This window comes from Erythrolamprus reginae, chromosome 1, assembly GCF_031021105.1.
Source record: "Erythrolamprus reginae isolate rEryReg1 chromosome 1, rEryReg1.hap1, whole genome shotgun sequence".
NCBI classification, from domain to species: Eukaryota; Metazoa; Chordata; class Lepidosauria; order Squamata; family Dipsadidae; genus Erythrolamprus; species Erythrolamprus reginae.
Genome location: NC_091950.1, coordinates 308,000,588 through 308,015,533, shown reverse-complemented (window position 1 = coordinate 308,015,533; position 14,946 = coordinate 308,000,588). Strand labels below are relative to the sequence as shown.

Genomic DNA, 14,946 nt, shown 5'->3' with positions numbered 1-14,946 from the left:
GAAAAAAGTTCAAGATAAATACACAGAAATGCTTAATTCCTTTATTTGAAAATGTTGCGGTAGCACTGCATTACATATATTCAATATCCATAGTTTTTGAAGGATCGTAGAATTTTGATAGGACAACAGTTTGGAATATATAACATGTTTCTGACAACTATAGTGAATAAATTGCAAGTAATGTGACTGGGATAGTTGAAGTATGAAAAATCTTTTGCTTGAAATGTGCAAATGCCCCATCTTTTAGTAAAACCATCTTTCGATCATCCTAAAGTGTTTCAATGTGTTAGGTAATAGCAGCTCATTGTAATAGTTGTGATCTATCAGTAAAATGGATGGTTAGAATACCTATTGGAAAGAAATGCAAAAAGCTATTGTCCCAGGTCATAGCATATATCATAAGGCTAAAATCCAAGGCTATTATTTCTGTGCCGGAATTAAGTTTGTACAGTACCTGTGATAGATGCAATTTACTCTGCTACATGTACATGCTGCAGCAAGCTTCTGTTACCAACATATTTTCCTTTGCAACTACATACTCCAAAACCAATGTGTCTTTGCCCTAGGTGATTATGTACACAATTTTGTAAACACTTTACTGTATCAGGTAGTAAATTATACAGTAAGCTTAAGATTCAATTGCTAAATTCCTTTTAATTTCTGCACATAAAAGGTAACAGAAAAGTACAATTATTTTTTGCAATCTACTCAGTTCATATAAAGTGAAAATGAAAACACAATTTCATCAATCTTAGACCGATTCTAATATATTTATGTCTACTCCTGATTATTCCCACGTTAGCTGAAAATAATGTTGTGAATGTTGCAACATTGCTGAAGAGCACCAAGCTTTAATAACAAGCTGACAGACTAGATTGATTTTACACAGATGCTTGGTGAAAGTATCTAAAACATCACAAAGAGTAGGATCAACACTAGTACAGAAGTACACTTTTTTTAAAAAAAATCCCTACTCATATGACAACTCAATTTGACTTTTTTAAAAAGAAATGTTAACAACCCCAAATCTTCTGCTATACCTGTACACTTTAGAAATAGAATTTACAATAGAGAGAAGCAAATGAACAGAAAAACATTTTGGATTAATTTGTAGCCCAATTCTATCAAAGGAATGAATATTCTCAGCTATGTCTCCAACTACATGTTCAGTTATATGTAAATGTGGTCCAAATAGGGTTTTTTAACTAGAAAAAAATATAATTCTTTTGCTTAAAAAACAAAATATTGAACATATTCAGGTAATCCAATTTTTCATTTGAAAAGTGAAAGCAAGGACTACATGGTACTAATGTTTTTTCTAGCAAAGGTTTTAAGTAATTTGCAAGCAATTACTCAAAAGTTCACTTTGTGCTTTAAACTAGACTTCATTATCCAAAGTCATATCTATCCTGGCAACCAATTAAAAAACAGGATTTCCCTATCTTTCTCTCTCAACATATCCTCCAATTGAAAGAATAACAAAGGGCACTAGCGATGCACCTGTATTAAATAATCCAGAATAATGTGTTCTGTCAAAAAACAAGATCCTTGCAACTAATGACTAAGATGTTTTTACAAAATTAAAAAACAAAATATAAAAACACTTAAGAAATCATTTTTTTCCACCAGTTTTAAAATATTACTTCAAATGATAAATCTTTCTAGGAATTCTGACATTTGAAATACTAAAAGGAAAATGGGCCTAGTAATATACTTTACAACCAATAAATATACTTAAAAATATCTTTAAGTGCTGCATACACAATTACTACTTTGTCAAGTAAACTACCACTGTAGAATTTGGTAATGCAACTATTCTCTCTTTTTGGTTTTCACTTTCACTGAATAAAAATACGCAGAGAATATACTATACAGCTCTATGTTTTTCCACAGTATTCTTTCACAATTACAAAAAAAATGATACTGTTTTAAACAAGCTCATATATACACACACACATCACAATTGTCTTCCATAAACATCTTGCATCCATACTGCAGAAATGGTAGCAGGACAAGAATAAGTTATTAACTAAGTTGCCTTCTTTAGTATAAACCAATCTCTCCCTTTTGTTCCTCAATCTTGTATAACCATTGGACCAGCCTATCTTCCAAGGCTATTCTATGGCAAAGCAATTACATTCCACTTTTTGATGTCCACTGGGTGCTCAGGAAAACAAAGTCCATTTGTTTAAGGCAACAAGATCATTCAAAACCCCATACTTCCAGATCCTGTACAACAAAGTCTTCTTTTTTAGACAGGATATCATTGTTGAATGTGTTGCAAGAGTTGCTCCGACCATGATATAAATCAGCATCTAACCATAATCCAAATTTGCCACTGTAAAAGAAAATAAAATTAACTAGAAAGTTTCATTTGTTATAGGCAAAAGTGCATCAAAAAACATTTGTTTTGCATTTTAATGTTTCAGTTATGTTAGTAAGACCAATAAGCACTAAACTTCTTCAAGTAGAATGAGCACAAAAATACATTTGATGATTTCTGCTGTTAATTTTTAACCAAAAACAAGTTTTCTTTGAAAGCAAGCATTATTTTTTTTAAAGGAATAATATGTAAACTTTAAAATATTGTTCTATATGTAAACATATGGAACCCTATCAATAAGCCAAATAGACTTCTAATGTCAATAGAACGAGGCAAGCATATTTGATTTTTTTATTCGAATGTCTGGACTACTTAATCAAAAGAACAGAATCTGAATCCATTGGGTATTTATCTGTCAATGAAAAGCAGGAACTGCAGCTAGTCCTTGTTTAGAATAGAATATAATTTTATTGGCCAAGGAATTTGGCTTGGTGCATATGCTCTCAGTGTACATAAAAGAAAAAGATACATTTATCAAGAATCATGTGGTACAACACTTAATGATTGTCATAGCAGTCAAATAAGCAATGAAGAAACAATCCAGATTAATAAAAATCTTAGGATACAAGCAACAAGTTACAGTCATACAGTCCTAAGTGGGAGGAAAAGGATGATAGGAATGATGAGAGAAACTAGTAGAAATAGAAGTGCAGATTCAGTAAAAAGTCTGACAGTGTTGAGGGAATTATTTGTTTAGTAGAGTGATGGTGTTCGGGAACAAAGCAACTATTAACAAACTATTAACAACTATTAACTGTTAACAAAGCAACTATTTGAAGTTAAGGCAGGATTGTATGAATGGTACTCTCCCATTCCCCAAAATTACAGGCATGCATTCTGTGATCAAAATGCAGGTCATTGCGGCAGCCTGCCCATAGTTACAAATGCAAGGGCATTTCAACTTCCCAGGCACGTATCTCTCCTCCATCTCTGCTTTATTCCCCACCCTGCAGCAGATCTCCTCTGTAGCAACAGTAATGCTGGGACTGAATTAGAATTCAGCAGTTTCAGCCAGGCACCACTGCACCAGGCCTCCTTTGATCGCCAACCTTGGCAACTTTAAGACTGGTGGGCTTCAACTCCCAGAACCCACCCACCCCCAGCTTGCTGGCTGGGGAATTCTGGGAGTTATTTATTTATTTGGTTGGTTGGATTTCTATGCCACCCTTCTCTGCAGTTCCTCTGGTGTGGTAGGTCCTGCAGAGTGCAGGGAGAAGGGACCTAGTGGGACTTTGCTATGTGATGCTGGAGTAGCTAGCTTTGATAGAGTTGGAAGTCAGACTTGGTGGCAGCGGCAATGGGACTGAAATAGAGGCCCGGGGACGATCACCCGAAGACTACTGAAGGCCCCAGGCATTTACTTCACTTCTATAAATGCTTCTTTGAGGAATGCTGCTAAGCAACGTGTTTTTTTAAAAAAACAGTTAAAATTAGAAACATCATCAAAAAAAAAGCACAAGAATGTTCTTCTTGAGCTAATTCAGAAAGCTCAAACTGCCCAAAGAGCTACTGATTCAGTTCTACAGAGGAATTGTTGAGTCTGTCCTTTGCACCTCTATAACTGTCTGGTTTGGCACGGCCACCGAAGAAGACAGACGCAGACTTCAATGCAGAATTAGAACTACAGGAAAAACAATTGCTACCAACCTGCCTTCCATTGAGGACCTGTATTGCAATATAGAGCCAAAAAGAGGGCTGTGAAAATATCTACAGACCCTTCACATCCTGGACATAAACTGTTTCAACTTCTGCCCTCAAGATGATATTATAGGGCAGAGATAGGGCAGAAAAAACAGCCGAAAAGAAGGCAGAAAACCAGCTGGCCAGCGCACACATGAGCTGACTTAGGGCAACACCTCATGTGCCCTCAGATATGGCTCCACGTGCCGCCTGTGGCATGTGTGCCATAGGTTCACTATCACTGCTATAGGGAATTGCACACCAGAACAACTAGACACAGAGAGTTTTTCCGCCACATGCCATCACTCAGCTAAACAACTAGTTCCCACAACACTGTCAAACTATCTAGTAAGGCTGTATTATATTCTTCTTCTCATATTTAGTATATAATAGAATAACAGAGTTGGAGGTCTTCTACTCCAACCACCTATTAAGGCAGAAAGCCCTATACCATTTCAGACAAATGGTTGTCCAATCTTTTATTAAAAGCTTCCAATATTGGAGAATTTACAACTTTTGGAGGCAAGCTGTTCTACTGATTAATTGTTCTAATTGTCAGGAATTTTTTTTCTTAGTTCCAGGTTGTTTCTCTCTTTGATTAGTTTCCACCCATTGCTTCTTTTCCTGCCTCAGGTGCTTTGGAGAATAGCTTGACTCCCTCTTCTTTGTGATATTGAGATATCACAAAGAATACTGAGATACTAGTATCACAAATCCATCTGGTGGCGATGTTGTCTAACCCACATTTTTCTATCTTGCTATCATTTTTCTATCTTACCAATAGTAATGTTTCCTATAATCTATCTCATCTTCTTATGGCGATATCTTTGTTGCTTGTATCTTACAATTTATATTGTATCCCAGTATGATTTACACTTATTATTTAGTATCCTATGACTATCACTAAGTGTTGTGTGTAATGATTTATGATGAATGTATTTTTACGATGACTATGATCATGATTTATGCATTATTGCTTGTAGGTACACTGAGAGCTTATGAGCTGGAGACAAATCCCTTGTGTGTCCAATCACACTTGGCCAATAAAGAATTCTATTTCTATTTGTAAAAAGGCAAAGATGGCAGGTTAAATAGGCAGGTGGGAGACTTAAACAAGAAGCAGTCCTTTTCCTTGCCAAGGTTTTGGGCTGGGAGGAATCAAGCTTAGAATGGCTTGGATAAGGGTGAATCTTCATTTAATGGCAGGTGGAATTTAGTTAATGAGGGCAACACGGATTGCTGGGATTGTTATCACCAAGCAATGCATTGTGCTTTATGACCACATTGCTTACCAAAGGAAATCCCAATACATATTACTGTTGTTAACCAAAAGCTATACATATGCACCCAACCAAAGCTTTATTAATTGGTCTCTTAGAAAAAAAATCATTTTTGAAGCATAGTTGGCTGGAAACACACAGTTCTCACCAATACGATTCATAATTTCAGAAATGTAAATAACTTACTCTCCACCACCAAGTTCTAAATAAGTGACATCTCCATTGATAAAATAGGTGTTTTCTCCACTCCACTTAAAATCCTATGGGAAATAAGGCATTAATATTAACATCCGGGAGATTGTGCTGGCAAAGCAATGTGCACATTGTTTGATTAGATCAAGACGAACAAAACAAGAAAGAGAACTTACACATAGTCCTCGGCTTACAACCACTCATTCAGCAACCATTCAAAGTTACAACGTTGCTCAACTAGTGGTATTACAAATGATGTTCAAAGTTCCAGCAAGTTGCAGCACCTCTGTGGTAACATGTTAGCATGTTTAGAGATAAAAGAAGAAACCCAACAGATGAACTAATTCTATAGATAATCCTCAACCCTATGACCATTCATCCAGCAACAGTTCAAAATTACAACGATGCTGGAAAAAAAGAATTTACAACCTGTGCCTGAAATTACAGCCACTGCAATGTTCCTATAGTCACGTCATCAAAATCTGGGTGCTTGGCAGCTCACAAGCACTTACAACCACAGAGGTACTGCAATCTTTCCTATCCATCAATTTCCACACAATATATAGCCTTTTGGCTCCCTGTCCACAGCGCTCAACTTCAGCCCCAACATTTCCACTGCCACTGAGAAATGCATCTCATCACTCACACCATGGCCAACCATGTCAGCAACATTTAGAGCCGAGGTGGCACAGTGGGTAGAGTGCAGTACTGCAGGCCACTAAAGCTGACTGCTATATCTGCAGGTCAGTGGTTCAAATCTCATCACCGGCTCAAGGTTGACCCACCCTTCCATCCTTCCGAGGTGGGTAAAATGAGGACCCGGATTGTGGGGGCAATATGCTGGCTCTATTTTTTAAAAAGTGCTATTGCTAACATGTTGTAAGCCGCCCTGAGTCTAAGAAGAAAGGCGGCATTAAAAATTTTTTAAATAAATAAATAAATTATGTAAAGATGTAGAGCCATGGTGGTGCAGTGGTTAGAATGCAGTACTACAGCATACTTCTGCTGACTGCTGGATGCCTGCAATTTGGCAGTTTGAATCTCACCAGGCTCAAGCTTCACTAAGCCTTCCAGCCTTCTGATGTGGGTAAAATAAAGATCCAGATTGTTGGGGGAAATATGCTGACTCTGTACACCGCTTAGAGAGGGCAGTAAAAGCCCTGTAAAGCGGTATATAAATCTAAATGGTATTGCTAAAGTTCCACTTCCCTCGCTGCTCTGCACTCCATAGGATCTGCCACACCCAGCTGAGTGTCTTCCCCCTCCTCCCCCATAGTTTACAAGATATATATACTTGGTTGTGTGCAAGACAGCTGCTGGGTATACCAGGTCCCCATAACCCCATCCCTGCTGGCATTTCACAAGGCATAGAAGACCTAGATGTATGCATCGGCCTAGGAACACAAATGTGTGAAGGACCCATTTCCTCCATAATGATCATTATTCTTCGCTGCCATATATTTTGCTTTTGTACTGTACTTTAATTGCTTTTAATTGGTTTATGATTGTTTATTACCTAGAGTCAGTTTCTGAGATAGGCAGCTATAGAAGTTTAATATGCAAGTAAACAAACAAGTGTTTGACTAATCCTGAATCAGCCCAGCACTCTTTGCTCACAAACTAATATTATATTCAAAGAGCTTGCCAAATTAAAACTAAACATACAGAAACACATATGCACACACACCTTCAAACTTTTAGCACAAGTAAATCACATTGTTAACATATAAAAGCTTTCTGTATCCAGAAACATACCTTGAAAACAGGATTGAATGTGTATAGAAAAGTTTCTCCGGTACCATAATAGTGATCACTAAGTTTGAAAGCATGAGTTGCGTATGCTCCAAATATCTGCCAAAATAATATGTAAAACAATATAATTTTATTGTTGAAATAAGAACATATTTATGGCCATTATACTAAGTGCACAAATAAAAAATTATACTGTATGTCACATGGCCGCAGTTTGAATACTAAATATAGTAGATATGAATACTAAACTATCAGAAACCAAGAGCTTGTAAATTGTTAGCTTCATCTCTCTGTATTTTTACATGTAAATTACACCAGAATTTTTCATGTCACCTTGTGAATCAGACTTGGCAACTTTTAAAATTACATCATTCCCAATTAGCATAGACACAAAGTAACAGTATGGAGCCTGCAGTAGCAAAAGAAACCTACCAATAAATCAATGTAAATAGTTTTTACAGTGAGAAACTTACAGGATTTTCATATAACAATTTGTTTTAAAGATTTTGGCTAAAAGGGCTAAATTAGATAAATCCAGCCTTCTAATAGCCGAAATCTTTTTAAAAAATACAAAATCTGATACATATAAAATAAGAGGGGGGGGAGGGAGGGAGATATGCAGCAATATAAAAGAAAATTCTGGGAAGAGAGCAAAGGAGCTACCTGGTTGTCCATGTCTCTGATGACTAATAAAACTGGACTATCAAGAGAAGATAATTTACGGTACAGAGTTTTCAAGCTGGTTCCATGCTCTTGTGTACTGTAGACAAGCTTCCATGGATATCCCTGCACTCGAGCTGGGAGGGACTGAGCAAGCTAGAACAGAAAATAAAATGCTGTTCTTGAAAATTTGTCAGGTATTTATGAGTAAATTTGTTGTAAATAGTCTACCTTATATTCACTGATGCACAGTAAGGACAACATGTAATAACTATCACGAGTGAGGGATAACATCATCTGGTGTTGAATTAGGCAGTAAGGATTACTAGTACTACATGGCATAGTACCAGGTTACTTACAGGACCGTTTTCTGTCTCATACATCCCAGCAACTTGTCAGGGCCCACAGGGTCGGCCTTCTCCTGGTCCCGTCAGCCAGACAATTTTGTTTGGCGGGGCCTAGAGGAAGGGCCTTCTCTGTGGCTGCCCTGGCTCTTTGGAACGAGCTCTCCCCTAGAGATTTGTACTGCCCCCACTCTCCTTACTTTCTGCAAAGCTTTGAAGACCCATCTCTGCCAGCCGGCTTTGGGTCATTGAAACTTTGACATCTTACCCCGCCCAATGAATGAAGGTCAGATATGTGGTGTGTGAGTCTGTTTGTTTAGTTTTAACTGTGGGGTTTTACCATATAGTTTGATATAGATTTCTAACATGTTGTAAGCCACCCTGAGTCTCAGGAGAAGGGCAGCATAGAAATCGAATGAATGAATGAGTGAGTGAGTGAGTGAGTGAGTGAGTGAGTGAACAAACAAATGTGTAGTGCAGTGCAGTGCAGTGCAGTATAGAGTATAACCTTCCTACTGGATCAAAAAGTCCAATTTTTTTCATTTAAAATATGACACCTTGGATTTGATGCTGCATTTTCAAACAAAAGGCAATCATGAATTTAGAAAAACTGTCTACCCCATTATCCTTGAAACAGAATTCTGGCTTCTAGAAAAGAGAAAGAGGCCTTGATCTTATGCCAGGGAGTCTCAAAACTGGAGGAATCTTAGGTGAGATTAAAGCTACAGCAGTGACTAAAATTGCATCTGAAGTTAATATAGAAAGCCTCAAAAAATTTGGATTAGGCACAAAGCATGCAGGAAGTCCATTTTAATATACGGTAAGACAGCAAATCTAGTTGCTTTACAGTGAGGCACTGAAGGGAGGATATGGCCTATGATCTCTTTTTTTTTACCTTTAAGAGGACTGATTAGTTAACAGATGTCTTTGCTAGATAGCTATCCTTAATAAAAAATAATTTGTTATATATTGGTGGCATCTCTTTCAGGGATGACTCTTGTTATTTTCTTTCTATAGTTTACTTGCTATATATATTCAGTTGTCTTTCTGTGAATAAAGGGACTTTTTTAACATCTTCGGGTGACCTGATTATACATCCTGGATTCAAAGTATTGTTATAGGTACAGTGTTGGGGCAGCAAAAACAACAAGTGTTCAAGCTCTATTTGGAGTTTTTTTTTTTAAAGCTGGAGGCATTTTAAAACTAACAAACGTATTATTTATTTGTGGGCTACACTCCATTTTAGAGGCTATCTTAAAACCATGTGCCATAATAAACAAGTTGCTTTTAAAGAAGACCCTTGAAGCCCAAACTAACAAAGCTACCCCATCTTGAATTTCAAACTGCCATGAAAAAGACAATAACAACTCCAACTCCATGGTCAGCGTTTTACCTGTTCCACATGCATGTTTTCTAAAAGTGCGCTTTCATTTTTTAAGGTAGGCAAAGCATCATCTTCAACATCATCTTCACAGTAGCTGCAGACACTCTGTCGGCGTTTTGCCTCTTCTACAGTTATAATCTAGACAGATGAAAACATTTTTACAGCTTTCATAATGGTTGGTGAAAAGTTGATAAAGGAGAAAATATATTCTAGGCAGCAGGGTTTCTCAACTTCTCCACTTCAGTAAATTGAACAGGCATGGACTTGAGCTCTCGGAAACAGGCTGGTATTGGAATTTTGGGAGTTCAAGCCCATACCTATTCATGTGCTGAGGTTGGGAAATACTGCTACACAGTATTAAGAAAAATAACCTCAAATGTGCCACTGCTGAAGCACAAAGGATTGTTTTGTTGTAGAGATCCTGACAGCACTCATAAAAACCTTTAGAAATAAATTATGACAAAATTTAATGAAGTTGTAACAAGCTGTCAGTTGGCACAATGGCTTGCTAACCCCAGTAGTTCTGTAAACATGTAAAGAAATTCAGGAAGCCTGCAAGTATCAAAAAAAAGGAAATCAGGAAGCCTGCAAGTATCAAAAACTTTGAGCTAAGGAAAGGAAATACAGTAACTCGATTTTCAGCCATAGAGAGCATCCATATCTTTAATTGTGTTTACGTGATATAATTAAACATAAGAACTTCTATAAAATAATTTAAATTGTTCATCTCTTTAGACAATTTTCTTTCTTTTTAGCAACAGCAGTTTTACCTGAACTAAACAATTATGTTTAGTTTAGTTTGAACTAAACAATTATGTAAGCAGTGAACAAGTAATTCCGTGAATAAGGGAACCAGTTTACACAAACAAACATTTAAAAGAAATATTTAAGGTTAATATTTTAAAATTGTACTATGCATGTGCCATTTAAAATACAGTACTTCATTTCAAATATGGCTATGAAGAGAACATTCAGGCACGTTTCTAAATTTAAAATATTTAAATAAAATATTGTTAGCTTTATTAGCTTTATAACATTACTAGATCAATTTTTGCCATTGAATACAAGACATAGGATGTGAACTAAACAAGGACACTGTCTAATATCACCAAATATTGTCAATTGACATGCGAGTATCTGATTGTCATGGTATCATTTCTTGACAATGCTGTAAAGCTTTTTTGAATTACTAGATGAGACTAATCCAGAATAAGATGCCTTAAAAGGTAAGGTTGTGGTATTAATCAACATGTATTCCATTCATATAATTAGATCAGATGCTAATTTATTCTATACTGTCATCCAACACTGAAAGCATATGTACCAAGACAAATTCCTTCTGTGTCCAATCACACTTGGCCAATAAAGTACTGTATTCTATTCTACAATGTAAGTTTCATTTCAAGTTTGAAACATAAACTGTCATTATTTTTAATCAATTGTTTTAATTTATCATTAAAGTTTCTCAATATTGGGGAACTGCAGTGTTTTTCTCACAATGAATTATATGAGTAATAACATCAGTTATAATCAACTATAGTGATCAAAATATTAATATAAAATAATTAGAAAAGCAGGATATAAGAACAAAAAGGGAGTTAATATATCTTCTGGAAAAAATATGAACCAATTTTAAGCAATTGCATTTCAAAGACAGAATCGATTTTAGGTTAAAGGTAATTCTAGTCCTCAACTAAAAATAAAACAATGATCAAAAGAACATACATAAAAAATACTTCATAATTAGGTAAAAATAGGAAAATTAAAGAATGAAAATAATCGGGATTAGGAATACATTTTGAAACTGGCTGTATACTCAATGACAAAACTTTAAATTCTACTAATCCCAACAGGATTGATTCAAACATTCAAAAGAAAGAAATCAAGAAGCATGTAGCATGAACCCAAATAAGCTGCCTTTCCTGAAAAATGTGATATGCAAATCAACTTAACATTCTCAAGCACGTGCTAAACAAGTCAGTAAACATCTTCTGAAATTGCCTTTCCTTTCTGCACTTGAACTTACAACTCTTTCCAGTGCCTTTAGTCCGGTGTTTGTTGCTAATGAACAAAAGAACTAGGGGAAAAGTCAGAAAGGTTTCAGCAGATTTTCATACCTGCACAAAAGGTTCCTGTTCCTCCTCAGGCCTAGCACAATACAGAATTTGAAAATCCAAAGCCATTCCCTTCACTCTCATTTTTTTAGCTTTCGTTCCTTTCCTAGTTTCAACCTCTGCTCACAAAAAGAAACTGCTGCTACTTGCTTGGAGAAAGAATGAAAGCATGCAATCTATACTTCCTTGAAGAAATAACTTTCGTTTTCCCCCGCATATCAGAAAGAGTAACCTGGCAACCTTAAATTCAACAGAACTGCCATAGAAAGGTACTAAGGCAGCTGTTGCAGCTAATTTACGGATCATATCTTGATTATTATTTTGAAATTTATTTTCATCCTCTGATTTGTGAAGACCAGGCATACTTATTACCATTCCAAGAAGCTACAATGGGAATATGTAATATAATAGTGTCTCATTGATTTATTACTGATATTACTCTTCAAAACCATCTACTTGAACAGGCTATATGATTACTGTACTGATTAATGTACTGGTTACTGTATGAATATTTTTTATTATGGTGACTGACCAAACAAAAACATTAAAATAAAGTAAAAACAAAATAAGATAAACCATTACAATTGGTGGTGGGTTCACCAGTTGACAATAGAAGTACAATAAAATTTAGGTATATTGAAGGAAACCTAGCAGTATTTAAGATAAATTATTTTCTTGACAACTACAGAAATGTTCTTGATCACATTTATGAACTTCCCTACAATATAAAAATCCCTACAAAATTGCAGATTGTATCCAGACATCAAAGTAATTAAACTTAATCATAATTGATCGGTATGCTGCTATATGTTGCTTGATTTTTGGCTGTTTTCTTCAAACCAGTTAATAGCCTTGGCTGTGGCTTATTATAGGTGCAGTAGTTTGTAATTTAATAGGTCAAAATTAGAAACCATTGCTTCTTCAGCTGAAACAGCCTTATTTGCAAAGAAATAAACCAATGTTTCTAGTTCACAAATCAGGCTATGTTGAGGTTTGTTTAAACTACATTTTCCCCACAAATTTTACAGTATTCTGAATAAAATACCTGGCTTAAAATTAACTAATGTACTCTACTACTCCTATAGGAAACAATAATAAAACAATAACACAAAGTGATAAAAGATACTGTACTAAGTTAATTTTCAACATTCTTCATACACATAAAGAAGGGTTTTTCCCCAAGAATTGGGGCTTTGTTCCACAAACTTTAGTTGCTATCAATAATATAACAATCAGCATCTGCCTGGCTAAGACCTTCATCAGGAATTTAGATTTTATAAAACAAAAAGTATGGCTTTTTTGTTCAACTGGAGCTCTTATATATGGGCAATCAATGTAATTTTGTTGTTGTTGAGTCAATTTTCATTTGAGTCAAACTTAACTCCGTGTGTCCCAAAGGTGATTTTTCAAGACATAATTAGACTTTCTTTTTTTTTTCTTTGAACACGTTTCACTTACCATCCAAGAAGCTTCTTAAGTTCTGAAGTGAAGAAGGTTCTTGGATGAGAAACAAAAGTATTCAAGGATAACATCAACCTACATGACTGAGAATCTCCTTATATACTTAACTCCAGGTAACTTCATGAATAATCCATATGGTTTTCTTGATAAGAATAACTGATTATAAAAGTGGTTGTGAGAATGGAAGATAGTAAAGTTAAAAAAACAATAGTTTTATTGTAAATCTTATTAGCAAAATTAAGACAGCAGAGATATCAAGCCTACATTTTAGAATTTTATAATGTAGGACTTTGTTGTGGCCATAAAAATATAAAGGCACATATTGCTTTTATTGCTCTATGTAATTTTAACCACCCTACTTTGTATTTGCTAACTTTGATTGTTGCTAGGCTCCATCCTGGAGAAAGGATTATACCTTGTTTGCAATATGTTGACAGAAAAACTATATTTTAAGTGTCTGGAAGATGCAAGAAAACCTTGTAAGTTTCAGCTTTGCAACATTACTAGTTATACTAAGTACCTTAAAATATATTTTCAGGTTAGGGATGTTGGTTGGGGGCCAACACAACTAGAGGGCATGTGAAAAGGTTCCTCTTTTCCTAATTTGTCCATATACCTATTTATGACAACATCCAAGTACAGTATCTACATGCAAAACTAACCCCATCTATTCTTAGCAAATATAAGTTAATTCTAATACCTTAAACCAGGGGTGTCAAACTCAAGGCCCGCAGGCTGGAGGCAGCCCTCAGGGTCTTTGGATGTGGTCTGTGCGACTGCCCTGGAAACAGCAAGGGACTTGCCTGTGGTGTCTCTATCAGCGAAAATGGAGCTTGGGAGGTCCGTGTGCAGCCCTCCTAAGTTTTGTTTTTGCTGGCAGAGAGTTCCAGGAGGCAGCTGAAAATAGAACTCGGGAGTCACACCTGGAAACAGACCTCGAGAGCCCATTTTCATTGGCAGAATATTCAAGCTATCACAGGCACTCCCTACATGAGTGATGTCAATCTGGCCACGCCCCCCTGGCCATGTCCCCACCATCACCATGAGGTCGAACACAACCCTGATGTGGCCCTCAATGAAATCGAGTTTGACACTCCTGCCTTAAACTAAAACAACTCTAAATCAGACAGCAATTATACACAAAAAAGAAGAAAAATCTGCCTGGATTTTGATGATGGTTTATACCGTTTAGAGTAACTGATCAAAGTTATGATACTAAAGTTATGACTTAATTCTACCCAACAGAATGAGCAAAGGAGAGAGCTTAGCAACCTACATTCATGTTTCAGCTTCTGAATAACTTTTTCCATACTTTCTCATCTCATTCTCACTCAACAATTCATATCATCTAATAAAATATTGTGCTCTCTCTCAGATCACATTCATTAAGAAAGTTGAACAGTTTTTCCAATCTCATGTTTGTTTTCACTATTTCTTTTTAATTCGTTAGAGCGTAACATACAACTACCACTAACTATGCTATTTTCATAATCATATACAACCTAGGTAACACCATACTTTCCTATTACCTGTTAATTCATAATTAAATTTCACTTCCATTCATGTGCAATCACCACTCTGCAAATCAGAAAACTTTCATTACATTCTATTTCCTCTTGCTCTTATATTCATCAGTTGAAGAGATACCTATTTTTCTTTCAATTCACTTGTTAATTTATGTTGTCTACTTTTCATA

At 35.9% G+C, this 14,946-nt stretch overlaps 1 protein-coding gene across 1 annotated transcript; it reads right to left on the bottom strand.

The window, feature by feature from the left end:
* Positions 1-27: 27 nt before the first annotated feature.
* LOC139157090 (nuclear receptor coactivator 7-like) lies at positions 28-12,011 on the bottom strand. The gene is made up of 6 exons (XM_070733459.1): positions 11,793-12,011; positions 9,685-9,813; positions 7,951-8,103; positions 7,291-7,386; positions 5,530-5,603; positions 28-2,338 (listed from the first exon to the last, which is right to left on the bottom strand). The coding sequence occupies exons 1-6, from the start codon at positions 11,871-11,873 to the stop codon at positions 2,203-2,205; spliced, it is 669 nt and encodes a 222-aa protein (XP_070589560.1). The 5' UTR covers positions 11,874-12,011; the 3' UTR covers positions 28-2,202.
* Between the last annotated feature and the right edge of the window lie 2,935 nt (positions 12,012-14,946).

Coding starts and splice junctions, on each gene's coding strand:
- LOC139157090 (XM_070733459.1), bottom strand. CDS start 11,873: ATGAGAGTGAAGGGAATGGCTTTGGATTTTCAAATTCTGTATTGTGCT. Junction 7,387..7,950: donor TCAGAGACATGGACAACCAG/GTAGCTCCTTTG, acceptor TTATTTTGGCAG/ATATTTGGAGCATACGCAAC. Junction 2,339..5,529: donor TTAGAACTTGGTGGTGGAGA/GTAAGTTATTTA, acceptor TTTCTTTTACAG/TGGCAAATTTGGATTATGGT.